Source organism: Aotus nancymaae, unplaced genomic scaffold (assembly GCF_030222135.1).
Source record: "Aotus nancymaae isolate 86718 unplaced genomic scaffold, 86718_ANA_hifiasm-v0.15.2.pri h1tg000053l, whole genome shotgun sequence".
NCBI classification, from domain to species: domain Eukaryota; kingdom Metazoa; phylum Chordata; class Mammalia; order Primates; family Aotidae; genus Aotus; species Aotus nancymaae.
Genome location: NW_026988467.1, coordinates 32438666 through 32451735, shown reverse-complemented (window position 1 = coordinate 32451735; position 13070 = coordinate 32438666). Strand labels below are relative to the sequence as shown.

General features: G+C 36.7%; 1 protein-coding gene across 3 annotated transcripts in view; it reads right to left on the bottom strand.

The window, feature by feature from the left end:
- AGO3 (argonaute RISC catalytic component 3) overlaps positions 1-13070 on the bottom strand; it is a 133134-nt gene that overhangs the window by 90628 nt on the left and 29436 nt on the right. For all 3 annotated transcript variants that reach the window (XM_012439807.2, XM_064363681.1, XM_064363682.1), the window contains exons 3-5: positions 9628-9748; positions 3617-3825; positions 2347-2483 (exon numbers count right to left, since the gene is read on the bottom strand). In XM_012439807.2, coding sequence (XP_012295230.1) covers positions 2347-2483; positions 3617-3825; positions 9628-9748 — 467 coding nt within the window. The remainder of the gene's footprint in view (positions 1-2346; positions 2484-3616; positions 3826-9627; positions 9749-13070) is intronic.

Here is a 13070-nt window from a genome sequence, read left to right as displayed (position 1 = left end):
AAACAAGGTATTTCTAAAGCTTACACATAAGAATGGCCTGGAAAACACTGAAAAGAGAAAATGGGACTATCAAATATTAAAAGTCATAAAAGAAATGACTGATCGATACATATGTTTGTGTGCACACACCAACATACAAACAAACTCCTGTATGGCAAAAAAACAAAACAAAACAAAAAAAACACCATACCAAAGGACAAAAGACAATTAGCAACCTAGGTAAAATATCTGCAACTCATGAAAGATGAAGGGCTAACCTCCTTAATTATCACGAGATCAACAGATCAAGACCATCCTGGCTAACATGGTGAAACCCTGTCTCTACTAAAAATACAAAAACAATTAAGCCAGGCGTGGTGGTGTGTGCCTGTAGTCCCAGCTACTCGGGAGGCTGAGGCAGGAGAATTGCTTGAAAACGGAAAATGGAAGTTACAGTGAGCCGGGATCGCACCATTGCACTCCAGCCTGGCAACAGATCGAGACTACATCTCAAAAGAAAGAAACACAAGTACCTTATATTTGTGAAAAGGTAGTCAAATGCAAATTAAAAGGACATAAAGAAACTATTTCTTGCAAATCTGACTGATAAAAATCTAAGTTTGACAACTCAGTGGCCAAGATATAAGGAAACTGGTACTCTCATTCATTGATGCAAAATATTTACAATCTCTATGGAGTGTAATCTGGCAATAATGATACAAATTACAAATATTAATACATTTACCCTTAACTCATCAGTCTAACCTCCAGGAATTTATCTTACAGACATATCTCAATATACATAAAATGATGTGAAACAGAAAATAGCTAAAAATAACCCTAGTATACCTCTAAAGAAAACTGTTTAAATGTATCCCCTCCTCAATCATCTATTACACAATGGTAGGTGCGATTGAAAAAATGCCCTAATCTTTAAGGATCCAAGGGATCCTTGGAGGAATGTCTAATTTCAGGTACTGAGCAGGAAATATAAGATGAGCAAGGAATATCCTGCTGTGCCTGAAAGCAAGAAAGCTTTCAAACACTTAAGAATTATCAATAGGACACTGTGCTTTTCCACAGAAAAATTCCACCTAATGCAAAAAGAAAAACAGAAAAATTACCATTGGTAATCCCTAGTGAAATAAATAATTTGGGTCACAAGGATCAGTGAACAGAATATTAGCAATTCAAATGTTAAATAAGAAATTTATAATGGAGAGATCTCTGAACCTACTGATCAATCCCTGAATCTAGAGACTGATTTTTGCATGACTAAAATTGGGACCAAGTAGATACTATGTTTCCTAATATGACACAATAAAGCACTTAACCATTCTGAACCAGAATGGAATCAAACTTCTATACTAACTTTCATTTCCAGAAAATAAAGGGGATAGAGGAACAAGGTAATAACACAAGAAAACAAAAAGACAAAATCAGATTTGAACATATTCTACAGAACAAGTGACCAAGTTTCTGTAAAACGTCGATGGCATAAAGAAAAGAAACAAACAAGAAAACAGGGAAGGAAATGGGACTTCTAGATCGAAAAAGGCGTAATAATCAAATGTGATGTGTGGATCTTGTTTGAATTCTGATTAGAACCAGCTAACTAGAAAAAGGCATATTTCAGACAATCAGGAAAATCTGATTATGGACAGGTATTAGACTTTTCAAATAAATGCTTGTTTATAATTTCCTACATATGCTAATGACATTGCTGCTATAATAATAAAAAAAAACACCATAGTTTTAGAGGTACACATTGAATTAGTAGGGACAAAATAACATGCTGTCTGGGATTTGATTTAAAAACACTACCACAGAGGAAGAAATGTACTTGGATAAAGCAAAGGTAGAAAAATTCTGACAATCTGAGTAATGGCTGCCTATATGGTAGTCCATCATACTATTCTCTCCGCTTTTATATAAACTTGAAAACATTTGTAAGAAAACACCTAAAAACAAGAATGCAATTGGCACCACATTAAGACCAGCAGTAGGCATAACACCTGGGGGTCACCATGACCAACAGAATTATCTTTCTTAAAATATGTATTTCATAATAAAATGTTGGCTTAGAGTTAAAAGGGCAAAAGTGAGTTATATAGAAGATTGTTCAGATAACCAAGTCAGGGCTTTTAAATCTATCTTCATGCTCTTGCTTCATGTTTAGCAGCATTTCAAGACAAGTGCTACAGGCTTTCTAAATGAAATAAAAATACAATGTCTTTCCAGTAGATCATGATACATGTCCAAATATTACTTCAAGACTCCAGTATGTATAATTATATATAAAATATATGTATACACATCATACAGAAATCTACCACCCAATACAGAATATGGCTTTAGTTCCCTTACCATCAATATTAAGCATCATTTTCCACATGGCAGGCCGAACAGACTGATGGAATCCAAACCACACTTCCCTGCCCCCTCCCAGAGGGTGGTCATATCCTTCTGGAGCTGAGAAAAAGGAACGCCCCACAGGTGTGTATCTACAAAAATTAAAATGGCATGTTCAATCCTTTCCTTCTCATACAAGTATTTAAATCTGCAGAAAAGGGAAGACTAGAGCACTATTAATTTATCATAACGATGCATATCATTATGAATATATGAAACTAAACATGTTCCAAATTTGTGAAAGCAAAAACTACCCACTCTAAATGAAAAAAATCTACTGAAATTTTCCTTTCTCAAAACTGTTAGTTGAAATAAGAATAAATTTTATTTAAAATAATTTGTTAAAAATAGGTTTTTAAAAATTAACAGTTCCAACCTTAAAAATGTTAACAAGTAAATAATTATTGATCAAAAAGATATTTCTATAAATGTCTTTGCAAGACATACTATTTTTCTTTAAAAAAATATAGTGAGTCAGGTGTGGGGGCTCACACTGTAATCCCGGCACTCTGGGAGGCTAAGGTGAGAGGATCACTTGAGTCCAGGAGTTTGAAACCAGCCTGGGCAACATAGAGAGATTCCATCTCTACGAAAAAATTTTTTTTTAAATTAGCCAGGCATGGTGGTGCACACCTGTGGTCCCAGCTACTCAGAAGGCTGAGGTAGGAGGATTGCTTATGCCTGGGAGGTTGAGGCTGCAGTAGGCCATGACTGTGCCACTGCACTACACCTTGGGCGACAGAGTGAGACCATGTCTCAAAAAAACTCCAACCAAACAATAAAAAATACACTGGTAGACATGCATGCACATACAGGTGCATACCCTACACATGAGGTCCTAGGGTTAACAAAAAGCAATTCAACACAATTTGATGATACTGTATAAACAGTGAAACTGCTTTTAAAACAAGATAATATAACTAAAGAAATACATCTGAAAATAGATCTGTTAGTTAAAACTTTTAGATCCTAAGAGTAAGGGTGAAGCATTTTTCTATAAAATTATTCATGAGACTAGCTGAGCTAATGATGTATAGTTACTTGCAAAAGCCAGATAATTTTCTGCAACATACTCTTGTCAATGAATTTGTATGCGTGCTATTCTTGTTCAACATTTCAGTTGAACAATCAAAATATATGACAAATAAAGGTGAACCAAGGGAAGGCTGCAAAATTCATTCTTGGGAGTTTAAAATCTAAAGAGAAAAAATGTAGAAGCACCCACTTCATGGAGGGTAGATGTCGTAGCACCACATCAACAGCATGGACAGGGTTAGTGCTGATTGGCTTGTCTAATTCCAGTGGCTCAGGCAAGGTCCGTCCTGTCAGTACTTCATGCAGTAGGTGCCAACTCACCCGAGAGACAAATTTGATTGACACCTTAAAAGGTCGATCTTTTCCACCTTCCCCAGGTAAAGTAACGTCTAAATCTACCTGTTGATGGGAAAAGAGTTGACTGGTAAATGTTGAAAAAGATAAATACAATTATTTTAGATTTAACTTACAAAAATATCTAAGAGAAAACATGGTAAAAATAAAAAAATTAATAGACACAAATATGCCATTTTTTTTGTAGAGAAACTTTAAATAACATAGTTACTCATGCCAGCATTATGTGTCATTGCAAAGTACTAGAAACTACCTAAATGCTCCAACATTTATGCAGCTGTGAAGAAAGAATGAGAAAAATCTCTTGAAACTGCTATGGAATAAATTTTGAAGCTATATTAAGTGAAAAAGCAAAGTACAAAAGATTACAAATAGTATGACATCTTTTATGTGAGAAAGGAGGAAAATATTCACATATCTGCTTATTTCTACAAAAAGAAACATAGGAAGCATGAATCAGAAACAAAGAACTAGGCCGGGCGCGGTGGCTCACACCTGTAATCCCAGCACTTTGGGAGGCCGAGGAGGGTGGATCACGAGGTCAAGAGATCGAGGCCATCCTGGTCAACATGGTGAAACCCCGTCTCTACTAAAAATACAAAAAATTAGCTGGGCATGGTGGCGCATGCCTGTAATCCCAGCTACTCAGGAGGCTGAGGCAGGAGAATTGCCTGAACCTAGGAGGCAGAGATTGCGGTGAGCCGAGATCACGCCATTGCACTCCAGCCTGGGTAACAAGAGCGCAACTCCGTCTCAAAAAAAAAAAAAAAAAAAAAGCAACAAAGAACTAGTTACTTTCAAAGGATGGGAGGGAATGGACTGGAAAAAATAAGGACTGAACAACTCTGAGTATATGTTTTGGTATAATTTTGACATCTGGAATCATATTAAAGCTCTACATATTAAAAAAAAAAAAAAAAAAAAAAAAGGCCAGGTGCAGTGGCTCATGCATGTAATCCCAGCACTTTGTGAGGCTGAGGCAGGCGGATCACTTGAGGTCAGGAGTTCGAGACCAGGTTCGCCAACACAGTGACACCCTGTCTCTATTAAAAATACAAAAGTTAGCCAGGTGCGGTGGCGGGCACCAGTAATCCCAGCTACTAGACAGGCTGAGGCATGAGAATCACTTGAACACAGGAGGTGGAGGGTGCTATGAGCCAAGATCGTGCTACCTCGCTCCAGCCTGGGAGACAGAGTGAGACTCTATCTCAAAAACAAAACAAAACAAAACCAATTTTAGGCCAGGTACGGTGGTTCACTCCTGTAATCCCAGCACTTTGGGATGCTGAGGCAGGAGGATTGCTTGAACCAAGGAATTCTAAACCAATCCAGGCAACAGAGCAAGACCTAGTCTCTATGAAAACTTAAATTAGCCAGGTGTGATGGTGCATGCCTGTGGTCCCAGATGCTCAGGAGGCTGAAGCAGTAGGATCGTTTGAGCCTGGGAGGTTGAGGCTACAGTGAGCCATGAGTGTGCCACTGCACTCCAGCATGGGTTACAGAGCGAGACCCTGTCTAAATAAATAAATAAATAAAAATGGAGGGAAAAAATTAAACCAGAATCAAATGAACCAAAATAAATTTCAAACAAATAGCATAATCACACTGAAAGAAAAGAAAAAGGAAGGACTAATTCAAGTAACTCTTGAACACAGTATGTATACTGACAGTAGTCTTAATTCCAGGGGTAGAGAAAGGGTGGATTTAGAAGAAGAGTTACATACAAAATATAGCCTTGAATACATTAGTAGGTTTGTTTTCTGTAGTGGTCTGAGCATAGTAATTCATAAACTATTTTTTTTTGTTTTTTGAGACGAAGTCTCCCTCTGTCGCCCAGGCTGAAGTGCAGTGGCATGATCTTGGCTCACTGCAGCCTCCAACTCCCAGGTTCAGGCAATTCTCCTGCCTCAGCCTCCTGAGTAGCTGGGATTACAGGCGTGTGCCACCACACCCAGTTAATTTTTGTATTTTTAGTAGAGACGAGATCACCATGTTGGTCAGGCTGGTCTCGAACTCCTGACCTTGTTATCCACCCTCCTCGACCTCCCAAAGTGCTGGGATTATAGGCGTGAGCCACCGCACCCAGCCCACAAACCATTTTATATGTACTGTAGGACTCAGCAAATGAGAAGGAGTGGTGATGTTTTGAGGAGCCAGGAATCTAACTAAAGAAAGAAGATACAAATATGGAATGGAGTAAGGAAAAGAGAATCCCATGAGGCATAGACTGGAATTGGAAGAATCGGGTGTGAACTTATGATTTCATATATATGTGTGTGTGTGTTTCACATATACGTGTCTGTTAGATTTACCATATAAAGTATAATATGTTTTTATGTTTTATTTATCTACTTATTTACATATTTCCTACCTCTATCCATTGAAAGGGCTTAGAAGCACATATACCTCAGCAGCAATGAACACACCAATACCCAAATTTTCATTTCAAAATTGCATTTGCCAACTAAAAGAAACCAGAGCTCCTCAGAGAAATGGTTAGTTGCAGGACTGCAGCAAAGAAACATAAAATAAACCAGGAACATTTTGTGCCAGAAAGTAATGAAGTAGAGTCATGCACTGCATAATGATTTTGGGTCAGCAATGGGCCACAAACACACAGTGGTCCCATTAAATTAATGAAGCTGCCTTATACAGGTGTATCATCTTAAAAATCTTTTATAATGCATTTTTACTGTATCTTTTCCATATTTAGATATGTTTAGATATACGAATATTTACCATTGTCTTACAAGTGCCGACAGTATTCAGTATATCCTACATAGGTCTGTAGCAATAAAGGGGCATACTACATGGCGTAGGTGCATAGCAAGTTATACCATTTAGGTTTGTGCAAGTATACTCTATGATGTTAGCACAATGACAAAATTGCCCAAAGATGCATTTCTCGGAGTATATCCCCATCGTTTTAGGTGGTGCAGGATAGTATTCCTCAAAAAGTGTCATGTGTCATTTCAAAAGGACACAAGAGTCAGCTTACAAGAGTTCCCACTGGTCAAATCTGGGACAGTCTGGGCAGTGAAATCAATAAACAGAGTAAAAGAAAATATTCTCCCTTACAGCAGATTAATGAATATATGAAGAAGGAATGGCAGAATTAAAAAGTCACCGCTTCTAGTCAGTCACAGTGGCTCACGCCTGTAATCCCAGCACTTTGGGAGGCTGAGGCGGGCAGATCACAAGGTCGGGAGGTCGAGACCATCCTGGCTAACACGGTGAAACCCCGTCTCTATTAAAAATACAAAAAATTAGTCGGCGTCGTGGTACATGCCTGTAGTCCCAGCTATTTGGAGGCTGAGGCAGGAGAATTGCTTGAATCTGGGAGGCGGAGGTTGCAGCGAGCCGAGATCAATCATGCCACTGCACTCCAGCCTGGCGACAGAGCAAGACTCAGTCTCAAAAAAAAAAAAAAAAAAAAAAAAGAAAAGAAAAAAAGAAAATCGCCACTTCTACATAGTAATAATCCTTTCAAAAGCAAGAATAATCAATTGCCAAAAAATCTAATGAGCAACATGATCCTTAAAAGTATTTCCCATTTCAAAATTTAAAACTTCTGTGTATCGAGGGACACAATCAACAGAGTGAAAACGCAACCTGTGAAATGTGAGAAAATAGTTGCAAATTATATATTTTATAAGAAGTTAATATCCAGAATATATACAGTTAACCTCCAGAATACAGAAGTTAATATCCGGAATATATATAAAGAACTCCTACAATGGTATTGATAAGTTTAGCTAAAAAAATAAAAATAAAAAAATAACTCCTTCAACTCACTACAATCACCACCCAAAACCCAAAACAAACAACCCAGTTCAAAAAATGGGCAAAGGACTTGACTACACATTTCTCCAAAGAAGATATACAAATGGCCAATAAGCATACAAAATTATACTCAACATCACTAATTGTTGAGGGACATGCAAATCAAAAGATACCACAATGAGATACCATCTCACGCCCACTAGTATGGCTACTATTAGAAAACAAACCAACAAAAAAACCAGAAAACAAGTGTTGGCATGGAAGTGAGAGTTTGGAACTCTTGTGCACTGTTGGTGGGAATGTAAAATGATGCAGCCATTTTGGAAAACAATATAGCAGATTCTCAAAAAATTAATAATCATCACATGACCCAGCAAATTTACTTCAGGGTATATATCCAAAAGAACTGAAAGCAAAGTCTCAGTACTTCTACATCTATGTTCATAGCAGGATTATCTGTAAAAGCCAAAGGTGTCCATTGATGCATGAAGGAATAAACAAAATGTGTTATATACATACAGCGGAAAATTATTCAGCCTTGAAAAGGAAGGAGATTCTAACACATGCAACAATGTGGATAAACTGTGAGGAAATTTTGGTAAGTGAAATAAGCCAGTCATAAAAAGACAAACACTCTCTGATTTCACTTACATGAGGTACGTAGAATAGTCAAATTTAGAAATAGAAAGTACTATAGTGGTTGTCAGAGTTGAGGGGAGGGAGCAATGGATACTGTTTATTGGATATGGAATTTCAGTTTTGTAAGATAAAGACAATTCTGGGAATGGATGGTGGTGATGATTATACAATGTAAATGTGTTTAATACCACTGAGATATACCATGAAAATGGTTAAGATGGTAAATTTTACGTTATATATGTTTTATCACAATTAGAAAAAGAATCTCCCTACAAGATGCTTATTAACTACAAGGAGAAAAAGAATAGCTCAATCGGAGAAAGCTGGCAGACACCAATTTAATCAAATGATCAAAGTTAACATCACCAATAATGGAACGAATACATACTGCGTGCTTCCTGATATGATGAACTGATAAGGAAAGAATGCTTATATAATATTCCTGCCAATAATGCATAAACAGCATGTAATCAAGGGGAAGCATCAGACAAACCCAGACTGAAGGACATTCTACAAAATAACTTGCCTATAATCTTCAACTATGTTACTGTCATGAAAAAAAAAAGCTGGGGAAAGAAAGACATGGTATCTATATCATGATCCTAGACTGGATTCTGTAACAGAGGGGAAAAGAAATGTTAAAGGGCATCATTAGAACAATTGATAAAACTGGAATTTGTATTGTTGATCAAATAAAAGTATCATATCAATGTTAAATTTAATGAACTTGATAACTGTACAAGGGGTTTTAATCATTGTTCTTAGGAATATATATTAAATTATTAAATATTAGCCCAGCACGGTGGCTCACGCCTGTAATCCCAGAACTTTGGGAGGCCAAGCTGGGCAGATCACTTGAGGTCAGGAGTTTGAGACCAGTCTGGCCAACATGGCAAAACCCCGTCTCTACTACAGATACAAAAAAAAAAAAAAAAAAAAAAAGCCAGGAATGGTAGGGCGTGCTTGTAATTCCAGCTTATCAGGAGGCTAAGGCACAAGAATCACCTGAACCTGGGAGACGGAGGTTGCAGTGAGCCAAGATCACACAACTGCACTCCAGCTAGGTGACAAAGCAAGATCTTGTCTCAAATAAATAAATAAATACATACATAAGGGGCATGGTATATGCAACCTACTTGTGAATGGTTCAGGAAAAAATAAGCATGTATGTACAAGAGAGAAAGAAAAAAAATAAAACAAATGTGGAAACATTCAGAACCTTGATGAATCTAGGTAAAGGGTATATGAGAATTTTCTGTATGATTCCTGCGACTCTTCTGTAAGTTTGAAATTATTTCAAAATAAAAAGTTAAAAACAAACAGTGATAAATACATATATATGGATTATAATAAAAATGGTAATAAATGTATGTAAAAGAAGGCACTTAAAAATATACCTTTCTAATACAGGAATGCATATCTTACCCCTGTAGTTGCCACAGGAAGTGGGTTGGCGGTGTAAAGACTTCTTTTTCCATCATAAACTGGTCTACGGTCTCCAAATATAGTTACTTTAAAATGCTGAACCATTGAGTCAACCACCTCCCTAAAGAAGGGAAACAATAAATTCACATAATCCTCTGCAAGATGAAATATAAAAACATTAACTGAAGTAATTTCTGGCACTGTTTAAAGCTGTCAAAATTCTTAAAGACATTCATATATGATAAAGATTTTGCTTTTAGAACCATGGCTTAAGATACCAAAAAGATTGATTATTGGCCAAAGGTGGCATGCAGTTCACAAGACAGAGAAGAATGAAGTGAGCAAATTAATCATTCCAGGACACATTTGACCTGCAAAATATTCTTAGAAACTGATTCAAAATCTCTTTCACCATCTCTAAACATTCCCTAACATAGTCACCTTTTTCTCAAAGAGTAGATACTCTTTCCTCTGTACCAACAAAGCACCTAGTACATATCTCTATTAGAACATTTTATTATAATGATTATATATTTTAATTCTTCTGTGAGCCTCTTGAGAGCAGCAAACATAACTGTATTCCTTTCTCCTCCCATCCTTATAGTACCTAGCCAGTAAGGACATTATAAAACCTCCATTTTTATCCAGCAAACATTTGATCCAACGTAACTGATGTAGAAAGATATTCGAGACTTATACATTTAAAAATTACATACTATACAGGGAATACCAGATTTTCACAAATCAGTATTTATTTTTTGTACACATATTTGTAAAAGCCACTTTTATTTTATTTATAAAATCTAAATATATTACAATGAAAATATATTAACATAGTATTGGTATAATCTAAAACTAATTTAAAAGATTCAAGTCTACTTCAGTCAAGTGGGGCAGGAACCCAGCATTTTCTGGAACAGAAAAATCAAGATGACTTGATATCCAAAGCAATTTTCTACTTGGCACAAAGTTTTTTTTCTTTTTCCCTCCTTTTTCAATTTTGTTTTACTGAAACTACTGAAAACAATATCAAGTCTCTTCTAGAGTAAATTTTACAACAAAAATTTGATTCACCTATTCATTTTTGAGTTCAGAGCAAATTTCAATGATTTTCTGCCATTTTATACTAAATCTGATTACTTTCTTTTTTTTTTTTTTTTGAGATGGAGTCTTGCTCTGTTACCCAGGATGGAGTGCAGAGGTGTGATCTTGGCTCACTGCAACCTCCGCCTCCCAGGTGCAAGCAAGTCTTCTGCCTCAGGCGCCAAGGAGCTGGGCTTACAGGTTTGCACCACCATGCCCAGCTACTTTTTGTATTTTTAGTACAGATGGGGTTTCACCATGTTGACCAGGCTGGTCTCAAACTCCCGGCCTGGTGATCTGCCCACCTTGGCCTCCTAAAGCACTGGGATTACAGCCGTGAGCCACTGCATCCAACCTAAATCTGGTTTCTTAGGTGAAATTTTACAGATCTAATTTTTTGGAATGTTTTAACCATTTTGTCATTTTTGTTTTTACTCAACAGTAAACTGATATAATTTCAAACTTACCAATTCTGGGCAACCCAGTCAAATCACTCTAAGGATCAAAATGGAGGAGACTGAAATAGTAGGGCCAAAACATCTTAAGAATAAAAAATATCCTGCTTTAACATAAACAAATTTACAAGAAAAAAAAAAACCTCATTAAGAAGTGGGCAAAGGACACGAACAGACACTTTTCAAAAGAAGACATACACGCAGCCAACAAGCACATGAAAAAAATGCTCTATATTACTGATCATTACAGAAATACAAATCAAAACCACAATGAAATACCATCTCACATCAGTCAGAATGGCTACTGTTAAAAAGTCAAAAAATAGGCCAGGTGTGGTGGCTCACACCTATAATCCCAGCACTTTGGGAGGCTGAGGTGGTTGGATCACCTGAGGTCAGGAGTTCAAGACCAGCCTGGTCAACATGGTGAAACCCCATTTCTACTAAATAAACAAAAATTTGCTGGGCATGGTGGCAGGCACCTGTAATCTCAGCTATTCAGGAGGCTGAGGCAGGAGAATCGCTTGAACCTAGGAGGGGGAGGTTGCAGTGAGCCAAGATTGCCCCACTGCCCTCCAGCATGGGTGACAGAGCAAAACTCCATCTAAAAAAAAAAAAAAAAGTCAAAAAATAACAAGACGTTGGCAAGGTGGCAGAGAAAATGGAATGTTTATACACTGTTGTGAGAGTGTAAATTATAAATTAGTTCAACCATGTGGAAAGCAGTGTGGCAATTCCTCAAAGACCTAAAAACAGAACTACCATTTAACCCAGCAATCCCATTACTGCATATATATCCAAAGGAATATAAATTGTTCTATCATAAAGACACATGCATGTATATGTTCACTGCAGCACTACTCACAATAGCAAAGACACAGAATCAACGTAAATGCCCATCAATGGTACACTGGATAAAGAAAATGTGGTACATGTACACATGGAATACTATGTAGCCATAAAAAAGAACAAGATCATGTCCTCTGCAGAACATGTATGGAGCTAGAGGCCGTTATCCTTAGTAAACTAATGCAGGAATAGAAACCCAAATACTGTGTGTTCTCACTTAGTAAGTGGGAGCTAAATGATGAGAACACATGGATACAGAGTGGAAAACTATAGATACTGGGGTCTACCATAGGGTGGAGGGTGGGAGGAGGGAGAGTATCAGGAAAAATAACTAATGGGTACTAGGCTTAATACCTGGGTGACAAAATAATTTGTACAACAAACCCCTATGACACAAGTTTACCTATATAACAAACCTGTACATGTTAACTCTGAACTTAAAATAAAAATTAAAATATATATATATATGTTTATATACAAATGTATACTTATATATCAAAGCAGGATATATATATACACACACACACACACACACACATACATATACCACGTTTCACTACAGTTTTAGCAAAAATATATAAACATACATGTGTGTGTATATATGTGTGTGTGTATATATATGTATATATATATACACATATATATATGTGTATATATATATATCCTGGATACACACACACACGTATAGTAGATCCTCAATAAATGTTCTAACAGTGAAAAATCTACCTCAATGAAATGCTGGAACTTCCAATGAACTATATCTAGAACTGAATTCAACACATCTCATCAGAATTAAATGTGGTTATCTTCTGTTTGTTACTCCTGTTTAATTAATAGTATCTCCATCTTAGTTACCCAGATTCAAAACTTGGCTCATCTCTTTACTCAACTGGTTACTGACTCCATGTCTTTGCAGTATTTCTTACACCAATCCTTTATTTTCCGTTCCCAATTATCACAATCCTAAAGAAAAACCTCATGTCCTTGTACCTGGATTATTTTAAGTTTCTTTTTTATGTTCTTAGATTTTTTTTTTTTTTTTTACTCCAACCCAAT